At 37.9% G+C, this 12,664-nt stretch overlaps 1 protein-coding gene across 5 annotated transcripts in view; it reads right to left on the bottom strand.

Moving 5' to 3' along the window:
- The window catches only part of IL17RD (interleukin 17 receptor D), a 59,478-nt gene that overhangs the window by 13,249 nt on the left and 33,565 nt on the right, over nucleotides 1–12,664 (bottom strand). For 4 of the 5 annotated variants that reach the window (XM_074549855.1, XM_074549852.1, XM_074549854.1 and 1 more), the window contains exons 2-6: nucleotides 6,465–6,522; nucleotides 3,816–3,941; nucleotides 1,889–2,007; nucleotides 1,111–1,231; nucleotides 34–78 (exon numbers count right to left, since the gene is read on the bottom strand). In XM_074549855.1, coding sequence (XP_074405956.1) covers nucleotides 34–78; nucleotides 1,111–1,231; nucleotides 1,889–2,007; nucleotides 3,816–3,906 — 376 coding nt within the window. In that variant the 5' untranslated portion in view covers nucleotides 3,907–3,941; nucleotides 6,465–6,522. Of the gene's footprint in view, nucleotides 1–33; nucleotides 79–1,110; nucleotides 1,232–1,888; nucleotides 2,008–3,815; nucleotides 3,942–6,464; nucleotides 6,523–12,214; nucleotides 12,236–12,664 lie in introns of those variants that run through there. The other variant, XM_074549853.1, reaches the window with a different exon arrangement.

Genomic DNA, 12,664 nt, shown 5'->3' with positions numbered 1-12,664 from the left:
GATTAATATATAGAAATATTACATTTTACTTACAAGGTTTGCAGACAAGGTTTTCTGGCTGTAGCAACAATTCACATGCTACAAATATAGAGAAAAGATATTAATTATACAGTATCAAACTGCTATGCTATTTAAACAGAAAAAGAACAAGGGCCAAAGTAGACAGTTCATAATTTTGAGAACTCTCACTTCTTTCCCAGACTCTAATATGCCTGGACTAAAAACATTTTGCAAACTTGACTCCTTTGTTATTATTTCAAGTCCCTTCTCATCTTTATATGAGAAACAGAGATCCATTCATTTGAATATCACATTTCTTAGTGAGACAAAAGGGGTAACATCAGGCACAGCACATCAGGACAGGAAGTTAAAACTAGTCTTAAATGTATTTAGTCAGAATAAGTAAGTATGCTGAGCACTACTACCAATGGTACAGTGGTCTGTGTTAACAGACAGACTTGAAAAGCAAGTTTTATATGGAAAAAACCCCTTAGCAGGACAAATATCAACAGTTCACTCCAAAGGGTACTTGCAGTTTCTCACCATACTGTGTGAGCACTGGGGAGCTTATTCAAATTTCTTCTCTCTACCTCCAGTGAGAATTGCTAAGTAATTGCAGAAATTCAACTTGATGTGCTGCTGTCTAATTTTAGATGTCCTCCTCTACATCTGTCTTTGGATAGCTGTTGTTAAATTGTAATCTCAAAGGCAAAAAACAACCTGCCCTTCTTCACAATGTCCAGAGAGGAGCAAACCATCTTCAGGAGCTACCTGAGAACCACAGGAACAATCCTGCTCCAGGCAAACCTGAGATTATCTCAGGCCTACCTGACACTTCTCTTCTGGTTCTGGTTGCTGCCTAACACTTGTGATCACACACCACAGATTGATCTATGGCATGCAAATTCTTTCTGCTCAACACCCAGATCTTCCCTCCACAACAGTGTCAGTAACTATTGAACCCAGACTCACCCAACATCATCACCCACTACATTCCTTTGCTGGGAAAACCAAAACACTGAGGGGAGGCTCACTGAAGAGAAGATAGGCAACACCACACAAAATGCAACACTACAGGATGTACAACACCATATTATGTGCAATACTTACATCTAGTTCTGAAGAAAAATGGGTGATAATTACTTTCATTTTTAATGGAAGGAAAAGGAACAATCTTTACAAAGTAATCTGTTTCAAACTTCAAGTTTACAAAGGGCTGGGATTCCATTCCCTACAAAAAAGACCAAATTGGAATATAGTTTAAAATCAATGATCATAGCTGAAAGTATTTTTCAAAACAAGCCCACAATTTTGCAATCAAAGGCTGAAATTAATACATTAAGAATCCTTTCTCTACCCCTCTATTCCAAACTGAAATGAGGAACCTCAGTCCATAGCTGGATGTAGACTACCCCAGATGTGCATTTGTACTCCATGTACAAAACGGCAGTTCCCGGCTTCAGGAAAGTTTCTATCAAAAAGGACAAGATCTGTCTCTAAAGCAACAACTATCATTAATTTCACCAATAATACTTTTGGGACTCTTTGACAAGGGCATGGAGCAATAGAACAAGAGGGAATGGCTTCAAACTGACAGGGGGAAGGGTTAGATGAGATATTGGGAAGAATATCTAATATCCTCCAGTGTGAAGGAAGAGAGGCCCTGGCAGAGGTTGCCCAGAGAAGCTGTGAATGCCCCATCCCTCCAAGTGTCCAGGCCAGGCTGGATGGGGCTTGGAGCACCCTGGGATAGTGGGAGCTGTCCCTGCCCATGGCAGGGGGTGGAACTGCATGACCTTTAATGACCCAAACCATTCTAGGATGATAAACACCTTCAAGACTACTCACAGTCAAACAACACAAACTTTTCTTGAAACAAAGCACTTACTGTTCGTTTAAAACTGGGGCTGAGCTGCTTTGGATCTTTTAAAACCATCTGCTGGCATTGTCTTCCCTCTGACTTTAACTCCTCAAGTATTACTCGAAATCCCTTCAGGTATTCAATCCCTACAAACAGCAGGGCATTTCAACAGAAGGTTAATATTTCAAAATGCATAATGTGGTATTTAATGAAATTTGAATATATTACATTTGTCTTTAAGCATAAAGGAAGAACATATGTAAGAATAAAACGTGTCGGTCATATGAAATATGTTTGTATTTAATACCTGTTGCTGTCTGTCAGTTCTGCATATTCTATCTTGCCTATCTAGAGTTCAGTCTTTGGCCAGGGCTACAATCACTGCACACTTGTGTAATGCTTGGAACAGAGGGGCCCATGTCTCATCAGGGGCTTCCAAACCAGTGTAAGTTATCAGTACCTTCTTCACCTTCAGAAATACTTCACAGTTACTTCACATTTCCATTTTAACAATCAAATATAACATTTTGCTGGTAAATTATAGAAATAGTCCTTTATAAATTTTACTATCATCTCAGAGACTACCAGATTAAAATGGTAACAATTCTTATAACTTCCTTAGTTCTAGTACAGTAAGGGCTAACAGAAAACTTGACTTAAATGGAATGGAATTTATTCCAGTGCACATATACTTCCAGTTATTCCTAACTGCTGCCAGAACTACACCCATTTTGTTCAAGTTACTCTACTACAACTTAGCACAGTGTCCTTACAATGTTCTCATCGCAGAATTACTTCATGATATGACTAAACTGAGTCACAGTGATGTGAACATCCCAGGAAAACGCCAGTGTTACCCTGTGACAGTTTTGTGGCTCAGGTATCAAAGGCACTGCTCAGCTCTTTCACTACTCCAGCTAATTGCATTTCTTCATCAGCATTACACATATTTATCAGTGACACAGACACCGCTTTTCTAAGTTAAATGGTACATAAATCAAAATGGACTCAGTTTATGCTGTGCTTGTCAACCCAAAAAAATAAAATTCCAAATGTATCATTTTACACCACCTCCTCTGGTTCACTGGTTTTCACAGGTTTGTGTGTTTTGATTAATGTTTCATAATTTTGTAGAAGATAAAGTGTTGCCAAATGTGTTCTTAGCATTCATGGAACAAAAGCACTATTTGTCCTTACACAAAGACCCTGAAAGTGCCCAGGTTACCCAAGATTCTGAACTGCAGTTCTGTCCTCAAGCTCTCCAAAGGATTTACCTCTGGTGATCACAAGGAAGAACCCAGGCTTTGTTTCCCATGGATGTTTGATTCTGCAGCTGAGGATTACCAAATGCCTTCAACTGTACAGTTCTGCAGAATTCAGTGGACTTCTCATATATTTTTTAAAGCCCAGAAATAAGTTTCTCAGTGAAAATGGATTTCTGCACATCCTCAATTTTGGACACTACTGGTCTAGTGGGCAACAAGTGACATTGAAGTAATTGAGGAATACTCCAAATCACCAGACCTGGCAAGGAAACACATTGAAGTCTGTTTAGCTGTGATTAGATAATGTTTTCCACCTGTAGGACAATCTGCATCTTAAAGAACCTTTAAGTGCATCAGGAACTAAATTCAATCAATGCCACTGAAATGCACCAAAGCCTTAGGGCAGAAAATTAAATCAGGGACAGTTTCACAGTTCTGAAGAGCAGGAATTCACTAACCTGGGATAGTAAAAAGCTGTGTATGACTGCAGAGAACATCCCAGTTTTAAGGGTGTTTTTGAAGCAAACCAAAAAAAAAAAAATCTTTGCAAAGGTGTTAAGAATTCCTTTGTTTTTAGGCAGTTTGCATCAATGATTCCAAGCATAATTTAATTATTTGATTTAATACCTATGAGCATGAAGTTATTACCAAACCCCTGATCAGCGAGTCCATTTCCCTCTAGAACTTACCAATGGCATTTGCTGTCCAAAGGATCATCACAGCCACCTGCTCCTGGCATGCAAACTGACTGATAGTGATGTTCTGCACATCTCCAATCATGTGTCTGCCCACTGAACTCAGGTAAGGAGTGCAGTCTAAAAACATGGACAAATAAACACTTCAGGAAAAACATTCTAGCTGACAGAGATTCCCTAACATGTCTCCAAGACTGAGCAAAGTAAAAGTACCAGTGCATTATTTTCTATAAGGACTACAAATCATATCTAGGTGAAGTTTTTGTCTCAAGACCCAAAACCCCTCAAAACCTCACAAATCACTGAGCACAACCACCTTCACTGTTGCCAACCCAGAGTTCACAGGACTCCCAAGGGTGTTACCAGCTCATACCACCAGTGCAACCTGTCCCCCATCACAGTACTGGGACTCCCACAAGAGAACAACTTTTCCTTGTAGCTGTCCAAAATACTATAGACTGCCATTAATGTTCTTCATGTACAGTGTCCAAAGCAAGAGGGTGTTGGTCAAGGATCAGGCACATCTGAGAACAATAAACCTTGAGAACTTGAGAACTGCTCAAGAAGTGCTTTCAGCCACGATCCTGCTTGTTCCTGACCACAAAGAACCTGCTGCTTAAATCCATCTCCTCCCTCCCTTCCATTCTGCAGCCACATCCCTACAGACCCCTTAACTGCCACTGGCTTCACTCAGGACTGGTTTTGTCTTGCTAGCCTCACAAAATACAGTTTATTCCCTAAAATTGCACTGCCACAGCTTTAGCTTTAATCAAGAAAACAAAATATAAACAAAAGATCCCTTAGTTTGTTGTTGAACTTGTTCTTTTTAAAAGAAGAAAGCAACCAAATTTTATTCCTTTTAAAGCTTTACAATATTTAGGCTCATATTTTGTGGCAGGAAGAGAAGCAGCAGGCAGGGAATTCACTAGTTCTGGAGCAGAGTACACATGAAGATGGGTGTGCGAAAACAAACACTCTGTTTCTGAGCTAGTGAAACTAACAAAATCCAGAAGAAAATTATCAGTACATTGTATATTACTGACTGATGATTAATTTAAAAAAAAAACTGAGATAATTTATATGCTATATATTCATCTATAGAGAGCTTGTAGAAAGGAAACATGAAAAATCAAGTGCTATGATACACCAGTACAGGAAATTTGAATTTAATTCAGAGGTGTGATCTTAAAGGCAAGGAAAGAAAAATTATTAACTGTAAAAGAGATTTAGAAAATGGCTTTTTACTATAAATAACCATGGCAAGGGGTCTTTTCTGTAACTGTCACAGACATGAGAATAGAAGACTGCAACAGTGCCCTTTACAGAAGCTGGTGCTTGGTGCTGACTCCACTGTTTGCAGGGCTCAGTTGCTATGAGGGAACTCAGGGACAGCATGAACTTCCTCCTAGGAGAATAGAGGATCTCTTTCAATGGAAAGTCTGAAGTAACTGGTTTTTCCTAGGTCTGGATCTAATTAATAGCAAGCCCAAGATTTTGGATCCTGGTTACCAGGATTTTATGGTCAAATGACAATTTGCCAAAATGGAATATAGCACAAATGCCTGAAGTTTTACTGCAAGTTACTGATTCACTCTTATAAAGAACAACAGTTTTAGGAAGAAAACAGCATGGAAAAATCACACTTTTTAGGAAAGCACTTCTTTTACTTGAATACAAGTGACATTCTAAAAATACAGATATGTCTTTTCACCTGAATAAATAATCTAACTAATTTAGCATCATAAAACACACTTTCCTAGAGTTGCTCAGCAGCAAAATAAGAGCCTTTAAACCACAGTCAGCAAGCCAAATTTTCTTTTGTGCTGGCTTATTAAAGGTAAACACATATTTCCATACCATGTGAGCTCTTTAGTCTTCATATCAGCAAACTCCTTTCCTAGTCCTGCAGAACTCAAATAACTCCTTTGTGCAGGAAGCACACAGTGCCAGCAGAATTGTGAATTAATATTTCTCATTGGTTAAACACAGCTTCTAGTGCCAGAGTTAATAGAAAAAACATGACACATACTGGGATTTAAACAGACTCATTGTGTTAACTAAATGTGGGATCTCTGTTCTGACTGGTACCATTTCCTAGTTTTTGTTATGTAGATAAAAAAAAAACAACCTACTACAGAAGAAGTTATTCAATATTCATGCTCAATATTAATCCTTGCAAAGAAAAAAATTTAAATATATTACCTGTATACAAATACAAACTAACACATTTTCTACCTCGAGAAACACATTAAGCCATTTTCACCCAAAATGACACATCAGAGAAAAGCTGCAGAAAGCTCAAAATAATCCTTTCCTACGTCCTTGTGTCTACAGTGACTATATTTTTCACCGAATAAAATAATTTTCTATAATGTTCCAGTCAAATACTGGGCAAATTATGTAGGCCAACCTGAAAGACAAACTACTACAAATTGTTAGACAGTTTCATTATCAGTGAGACACTGGAGAACATCTACCAGACCCAGCAGACACAAATTTTCTAGATTTTAAAATTATGTCAATATTTTGACATTATTTTGCTTATGCCATTCTTAGAGCCATATTAAGACACATGTTGCTATATATTGACAACTGTGATGGAGGCCTTGATTTCTGTGAATACAGAGCAGATTTTCAACTTACTGTCATATTTAAAGGTGATGTTGAGCAGTCCATTGTTCCTTGTGACTGATGACAGCCCCTGCAGAGACAAAACAAAGATATGGAAAGTCTGAATGTACTATTTGCATGAGGACATGAAACTGTGGCTGAGGTAGTATGGTCTGCCCAGTAGATGGGAATCAGAGAAGCTTATTTTTGGGAGAAAATTATGTGATATCCTCAACTTCTACCATCTAGGTGAATTGTGTATGTACAAAAACCATACCTTTAATCAAGGTTTAATGACAAACCAAATTGGTTTAATGACAAACCAATTCCAGAGGAAACAGAATGCAAGAGAAGAGAAGAGACCATCAGCCAAAGAGCTGTTTTCCACTCACAGCCATGAAAAAGAGCATCAGAAGCTGCAAGAGAGTGACACTGCAGAAACCCATCATGCCACCTCAGACACCCTTTTCTTCTATCAAATACTGCTAGAGCAGATTCTGCAAAGTGAAGAGCAACCAGAGAATGGCCAGGGAGAACCCCAGGCTGATGAGTTTGCTGCCCCTTCTCTACTTAGAGAGAAGAACTCTGGCCCTCAGACATGCAACACCTTCCCCTTCAGAAAGCACTGGAATTGTTTTGAAACACACCATGTAGCATCACCCTCACACGAGACCAAGCTGACAACTGGAATACTGATTGTTATGATACAGTATCAGTCCCTGAAAGGCAAAATACATCATATTTACCATTAGCTTTAAAAAATTACCACCCATGTACATAGAATTGTATCTGGGTTCACTGCTACAATGCAAACAGCAAAACTCATCAGCACAAAAGGTTTGCAGCAGGAATTAGCTGTTGTCAGGATCATGGCTGAGCACTCTCCACAGTCAGACCCAGAATGGGCAAAGGAAAACAAGGCAGGAGTTGTCAAGTTAAAAAAACCCTAAAACACTTCCTAAAGGATGAAAGCAATTCAAACTTTGATACCACTGTTACAAGTTAAATTTGTAATCTCACTTTCTTCTTAGGTAGCTTTTAATTGTTTAAATTTGATTTAGTTTGGCATTGAACCAGTTGTTATACAGAAAAGCTTCCTGAAACAGGAAGGAGTCTTTCTTTTCAGTTGTAACTTTTCTATTAATACCTGTTCTAGTCTGACTCACTTTCTGCTTCTCTAATCTTTATTAAATGTCATTTCACTTACAGCAAAACAAAGACATTATTCATTTAATTTAAAAAATTAACGGAGATAAACCATCAAATCAATTGCTACTTGTCTTCCTTTGGTCCTAGAGCTGAAGTTGTGGGAGACAAATTTACTAAACTCCACAGAAAATTAGCACATGTATTTTTATTCATTATATAAGATTTTTATATGCTCTATTAAAATAAAAAGACAACACTTCTCCTTTAATTGCATTTCTACTGGGATTATGGTGACATAAAATATGTAACAGTATAAGCATAAAGAAATACACCACAAGCATTGATAATTTAGATGTAAGGACAGACATAACAGAAGCCAAACAGCTGAACTTCTGCAGCACATAAGACTCACTAGTGGCAAAAGTTTGCTCTCAAATGTAGAAAAGGTACAAAAGGCTGCAGTAATTAGTGAGAGAATTAGGGTCACCCCAAAGTATTGAACTAAATAATTGTTATTTTAATTATAAATTAAAACATGTAAGCAACTCAGATAATTTCATCATGCTCAAGTGCAGTGTTCATCCCTCAAGGACTTACTGCTGGGAGTTTAATAATAAATTCTTCCAGGAAGCATTGCCTTGGTTTTGAATTAAAGTAATTGTGCTATTTAGGTGGCTTATAGCTAGGAGAACTTGTTTAGAGCATCCTACTTCAAAACTATAAATACCAATGTTATGGCCTCAGGGTTCTGAATTCTTACCTAATTGTCCCTGCCGTGGGAGGGGGGCTGGAATTAGATAATCTTGAAGGCTCCTTCCAACCCAAACCATTCTCTGATTCTATCATTAATTAACCAAAAACATTTGTTGAATTTCCATTTGTTTAATTTAATTTATTCTGAACTTTACTAGAAAACAAGTCTTTGTGTCCTGGAGCTTTTCCTAAAAAATCCCTGTGGTCTACATACTTCTATACATGCAGACTGAGAAGAAATACATAGGAAAGAAAACAGCCAAAACATCTTTTCTAAAGAACTCTAGACCACTGATCTTTGAACAGATAATCAAAGTTGAAATGCACACATATTAAATTACAAATAACCTTATTTGTCAAAAAGCTGGGGGAGCAGAGGAGGCATTAGCCACATTAAATCTCACATTATGTGAGCTCAAAGCACAGAACTCCACAGAAAACCTGATAAGCTAAAATCCAAATCCTGTATCTATACTGGCCAAGCAAGGCAGGAAGAATTTCCGTCACACACCTCAAATCACAGAGATCAACACTGGATCTGTTCCTCAATCTGTATAAACAGCCTGAATAATTAAGGTTAAGATCCCCAGATATCCCAAGTCAGCACAGATCTAAATGAGACCAATCCACATCATCTGCTGAACAATGAATAGCTCATTTGGATGTTCAAGGCATGTACAGGCACTTCATTTTATTTAAACATCCATCTTTCAACATGAAAGAGCACAAGTATTAATAAAAGACAAAGACTATTATATGAAGTTAACCTCTATTCTTGTTTGTTTAGATTTTTCTAATACTCGACCCTCATTTATAATAACAGCTCAGTAATGAAATGCACTCATGACAACTCTTTCACCCATTACTGGGCCAGAGAGGAACAAAGTTAGGATTACATATCCAGAAATAAAGCTAAAATGAAATTTGTAACCACAGGAACTAATTGTGCCTCCAAGAGAAGTTAAATTTCACTCATGTCTGCTGCCAGAGACATAAATTAAACACAGTTGAATGAAATGAAAACTTTGTTTGATTTTATTGAACTTCTCCCTCTTCTTTTTAACCTAGAACATACAGTGTTTCCTATTTGAAAGAAACATCTATTTTTCATATCTGGCAATTGCTGCCAGAGATAGCACTGGTGATAGAAATGGATGGGTGATTTCAGAATAGTTCTATAACGGATCTTTATTTCAAACAACATTGAAATATACTCCAGCATTCTTCTGTTGAGCAAACACTTTCATTCAAGAAAGCCAATTGCTGTGTGTGACTAGGCACTGTCAGGCAGCCACTCGAACAGAAATACAGGGAAACAGAGAGGAGCTAGCACTAATTACAGCAATCTGGCACAGGAGGTAGGAAATCACTACCCCTCCAGCACAGCCTTGTGCAGCAGACCAAAACAGTAATCATGATTCATCTTTCACATGTTCTTCATCAACACACACATGGTCCTAATTTCACACTCCCATGAGGCAAACTGAAGGCACAATTGTTTTTGAACTTTAGCATCAAGATGAATAATCAATGTTTATCATACTCATTGCTCAGTAAAACAAGGGCTTTATTTCTGACATCTGCTCTTCTTGTTTCAAAGCTTTATTGATGCCTTCAAACAAGTAAAAATATTTTCTATTTCTAGAGTCATCAGTAAAATGATGAATTATCTGTATTATTTAGATGCCTGCATTTTGAATTGCTTTCAAGAGAATATAACACAATACACAATCCATGTTGATGTTTGTTGTGTGTACTCCATTGACTGCAGAATGAATTCTAAGCCCTGGTGGATGGGTTTGTACCATTATTACTTACAAACTTGGTGTGACTGCAACCAGGAATTTTGTTCAGATTTACCTCTTTATCTATATCTATATATTCCTGCACTGCATGCAAAAATTATGGGAATAGCATTTTAAAATACCTCTCAGTAACACTGTCGAAATAAGTTTTAATGTAAGTGAATTAAAGTGAATTAATGCAACAGACTTCTTGATGCCTATTCCATATTTTAAAGATGAACATAGACTCTTCTAAATAGTAAAAGAAGTTAAAACCAAACTAAGTTGGCATCTTTTGTGTTTGTTATTATGTAAGCAGCATCATTTACAAGAAGCTCACAGATTTTGGCTAGTTCTTTGTTGGTGGCTATTTAGTGTTTCACTGCTTCATCCAGAGCCACTGCACACAGAGGAGTTGAACTTGTGTCTCCAGAGAACTTCAAATTCCACCTTAGATACCAAAGGCAAAGCACTGCTTTAACTTCATTGTAAATAATATATTGGCTGGGGAAGAAAACCATCACTTGTGAGCAAGAAGGAACATCTTGGAATAATAGAAGCATTTAGGCTGGAAAATACTTTTAGATCACTGAGTCCAACCACCAATAATGATTTTATGGTTGACTTCCTACATTTTGTAATTATACTTTGTCTGAACAATCCTCCTGCCATTTTGACTAGATATGTTCTCAATGTCCTCCTATCAAGAAAAAATATTGAACAGCTGCTGACTTAAATCCCACCAGGGGAGGGAGGAGTGGTCCTGAAAGGTACCACTGGATACTCATTTCATGGGCTCTTTGGGGATTTTGGAGGTGAAACATGCTGGCTGAAGAGCATGAGCCACAGCATATCCCATCTGAACAAAAGAAAACAGAAAACCTACCAAACCAGTAACAATACCTTTCCATTATGCCCATTTCTGCCTGGTTCAGTTTCTATTTTCAAAAGGCAGTGCAAGGTTATCTTACACTGCTGTCTGACAGAGCAGTGAGAAAGCAGTGCAAGGAGAAACAGTGCCAGAAGTATTCACAGCACAACCCTTCAGCTGCACACAGCTCTGTGCAGCTGTTCCCTGCAATGATGTGAACTGCCTTCTCTAAGGAACACGCAGCAATTAGGGGCACAACAACAAGGGAAGCAAGTTCAATCTGCACTGCTCACCACCAACCGTGAAAATCTTAAATCTCTGAGTCAAACTCAGGAATTTAATGCAGCAAAGCATGGCACAGAATGGGCAGTATCAGCTCTCATTTCTCTCATGCAATTTGAAAGTTTGCCTAAGAGGTTTTCTATTGTTTGCACTGACACAGTTTATTTTTTCCTACATTCTTGTGCAAATAATGTTTGGTAAATTAAAAGCCTTCTCAAAACAACCAAAAAGCCTCCAGAAGTTAACAGAATAAATATTTTCAAATACAGCCCATTTCCCACAAACAATACTGAAATGTGCTGGTCTCATGATAGTTGGACAAAAGCCAAAAGTCTGTAGCCAAAGCAGTGTTCTCTGACTCTGGGACATGACCCCTGGCAGGAGAATTCCCAGAAAAAAAGGTGTTTGGGAAGGGGAAGGGGGAGGAAAAGCAATGCCAAGACAGGTGCAGGAGAGGTGATTATGACTGGGAAGGAAAGGGGCTGCAAATGGTAAAGCTGCTTTCAGAGACCGAAGACAAATTAGTTTGAGAAACACTGACCTGTGCTCTAAACAAGAAACACAATGTCTGAAATAATGGAGAAGAAATTAATGAATCCTGTAGTGGATGGTTACTGTTTCACACACTGCACAGCACACTGGTAAATCAACAAGCTCAGAGTGTCTTCTTCTGTAGGAAGTTACCCACAACCCCAGGAAGCCCACAGAGTTCCTCACACTGACTGGAATGATTAAACAATCTATTTTCATTCATTTTATTGGCTGTGCACACAGAGCCACAGGCTGAGTGGCACAGTCTCTGTCTCATGAAGATGTTGAAACACAAGACAAACAAGAAAATGTTTCAAGAAGTGACTGAAGCATGATAGATCAATGGATATATGTTATTTATATTAACATATAGATAATTTATATGGGTATGTTCATTCATTCCTTTTGCTTACCACATTAAGAAATTATGTAGCTTTCAGAGGACAGAGCATCAGGGGAAAAAGAAAGCAAAGAAAAATACTTTAGAGTTACAAATTGTATCTTTCAAGATTTTATGCACATAAAGGTTTTTGCTTCTCCTAAATGAGTAAGTACTTCTAAGTGAGACAGATTCAAACAGAAAGTCTGTGCCTTTAAAGCTGAGCAAATGCAATGGCACCTGGAAAACAACTAAAGGAGTTTATTTCCAAAATCATAAATGGTTCTCTAACTATTTTTTGCTGCCAAATTCCTACCTTTCAATCTGGAAACTCCTAGCACAAGCTCTTCATTTGATTTCAGTTTCATCCAAAAGAACAGAACATCTGTAAAAGTAACTAGCACTGACTTCATAGGTTCAGTTTTAAGCTTTAACCAGAACACAATTCACAATTATGACTAATTCAGTTTTTCACTCTTCATTT

This window comes from Zonotrichia albicollis, chromosome 12, assembly GCF_047830755.1.
Source record: "Zonotrichia albicollis isolate bZonAlb1 chromosome 12, bZonAlb1.hap1, whole genome shotgun sequence".
NCBI lineage: Eukaryota > Metazoa > Chordata > Aves > Passeriformes > Passerellidae > Zonotrichia > Zonotrichia albicollis.
This window is presented reverse-complemented; position numbering and strand designations above follow the sequence as displayed.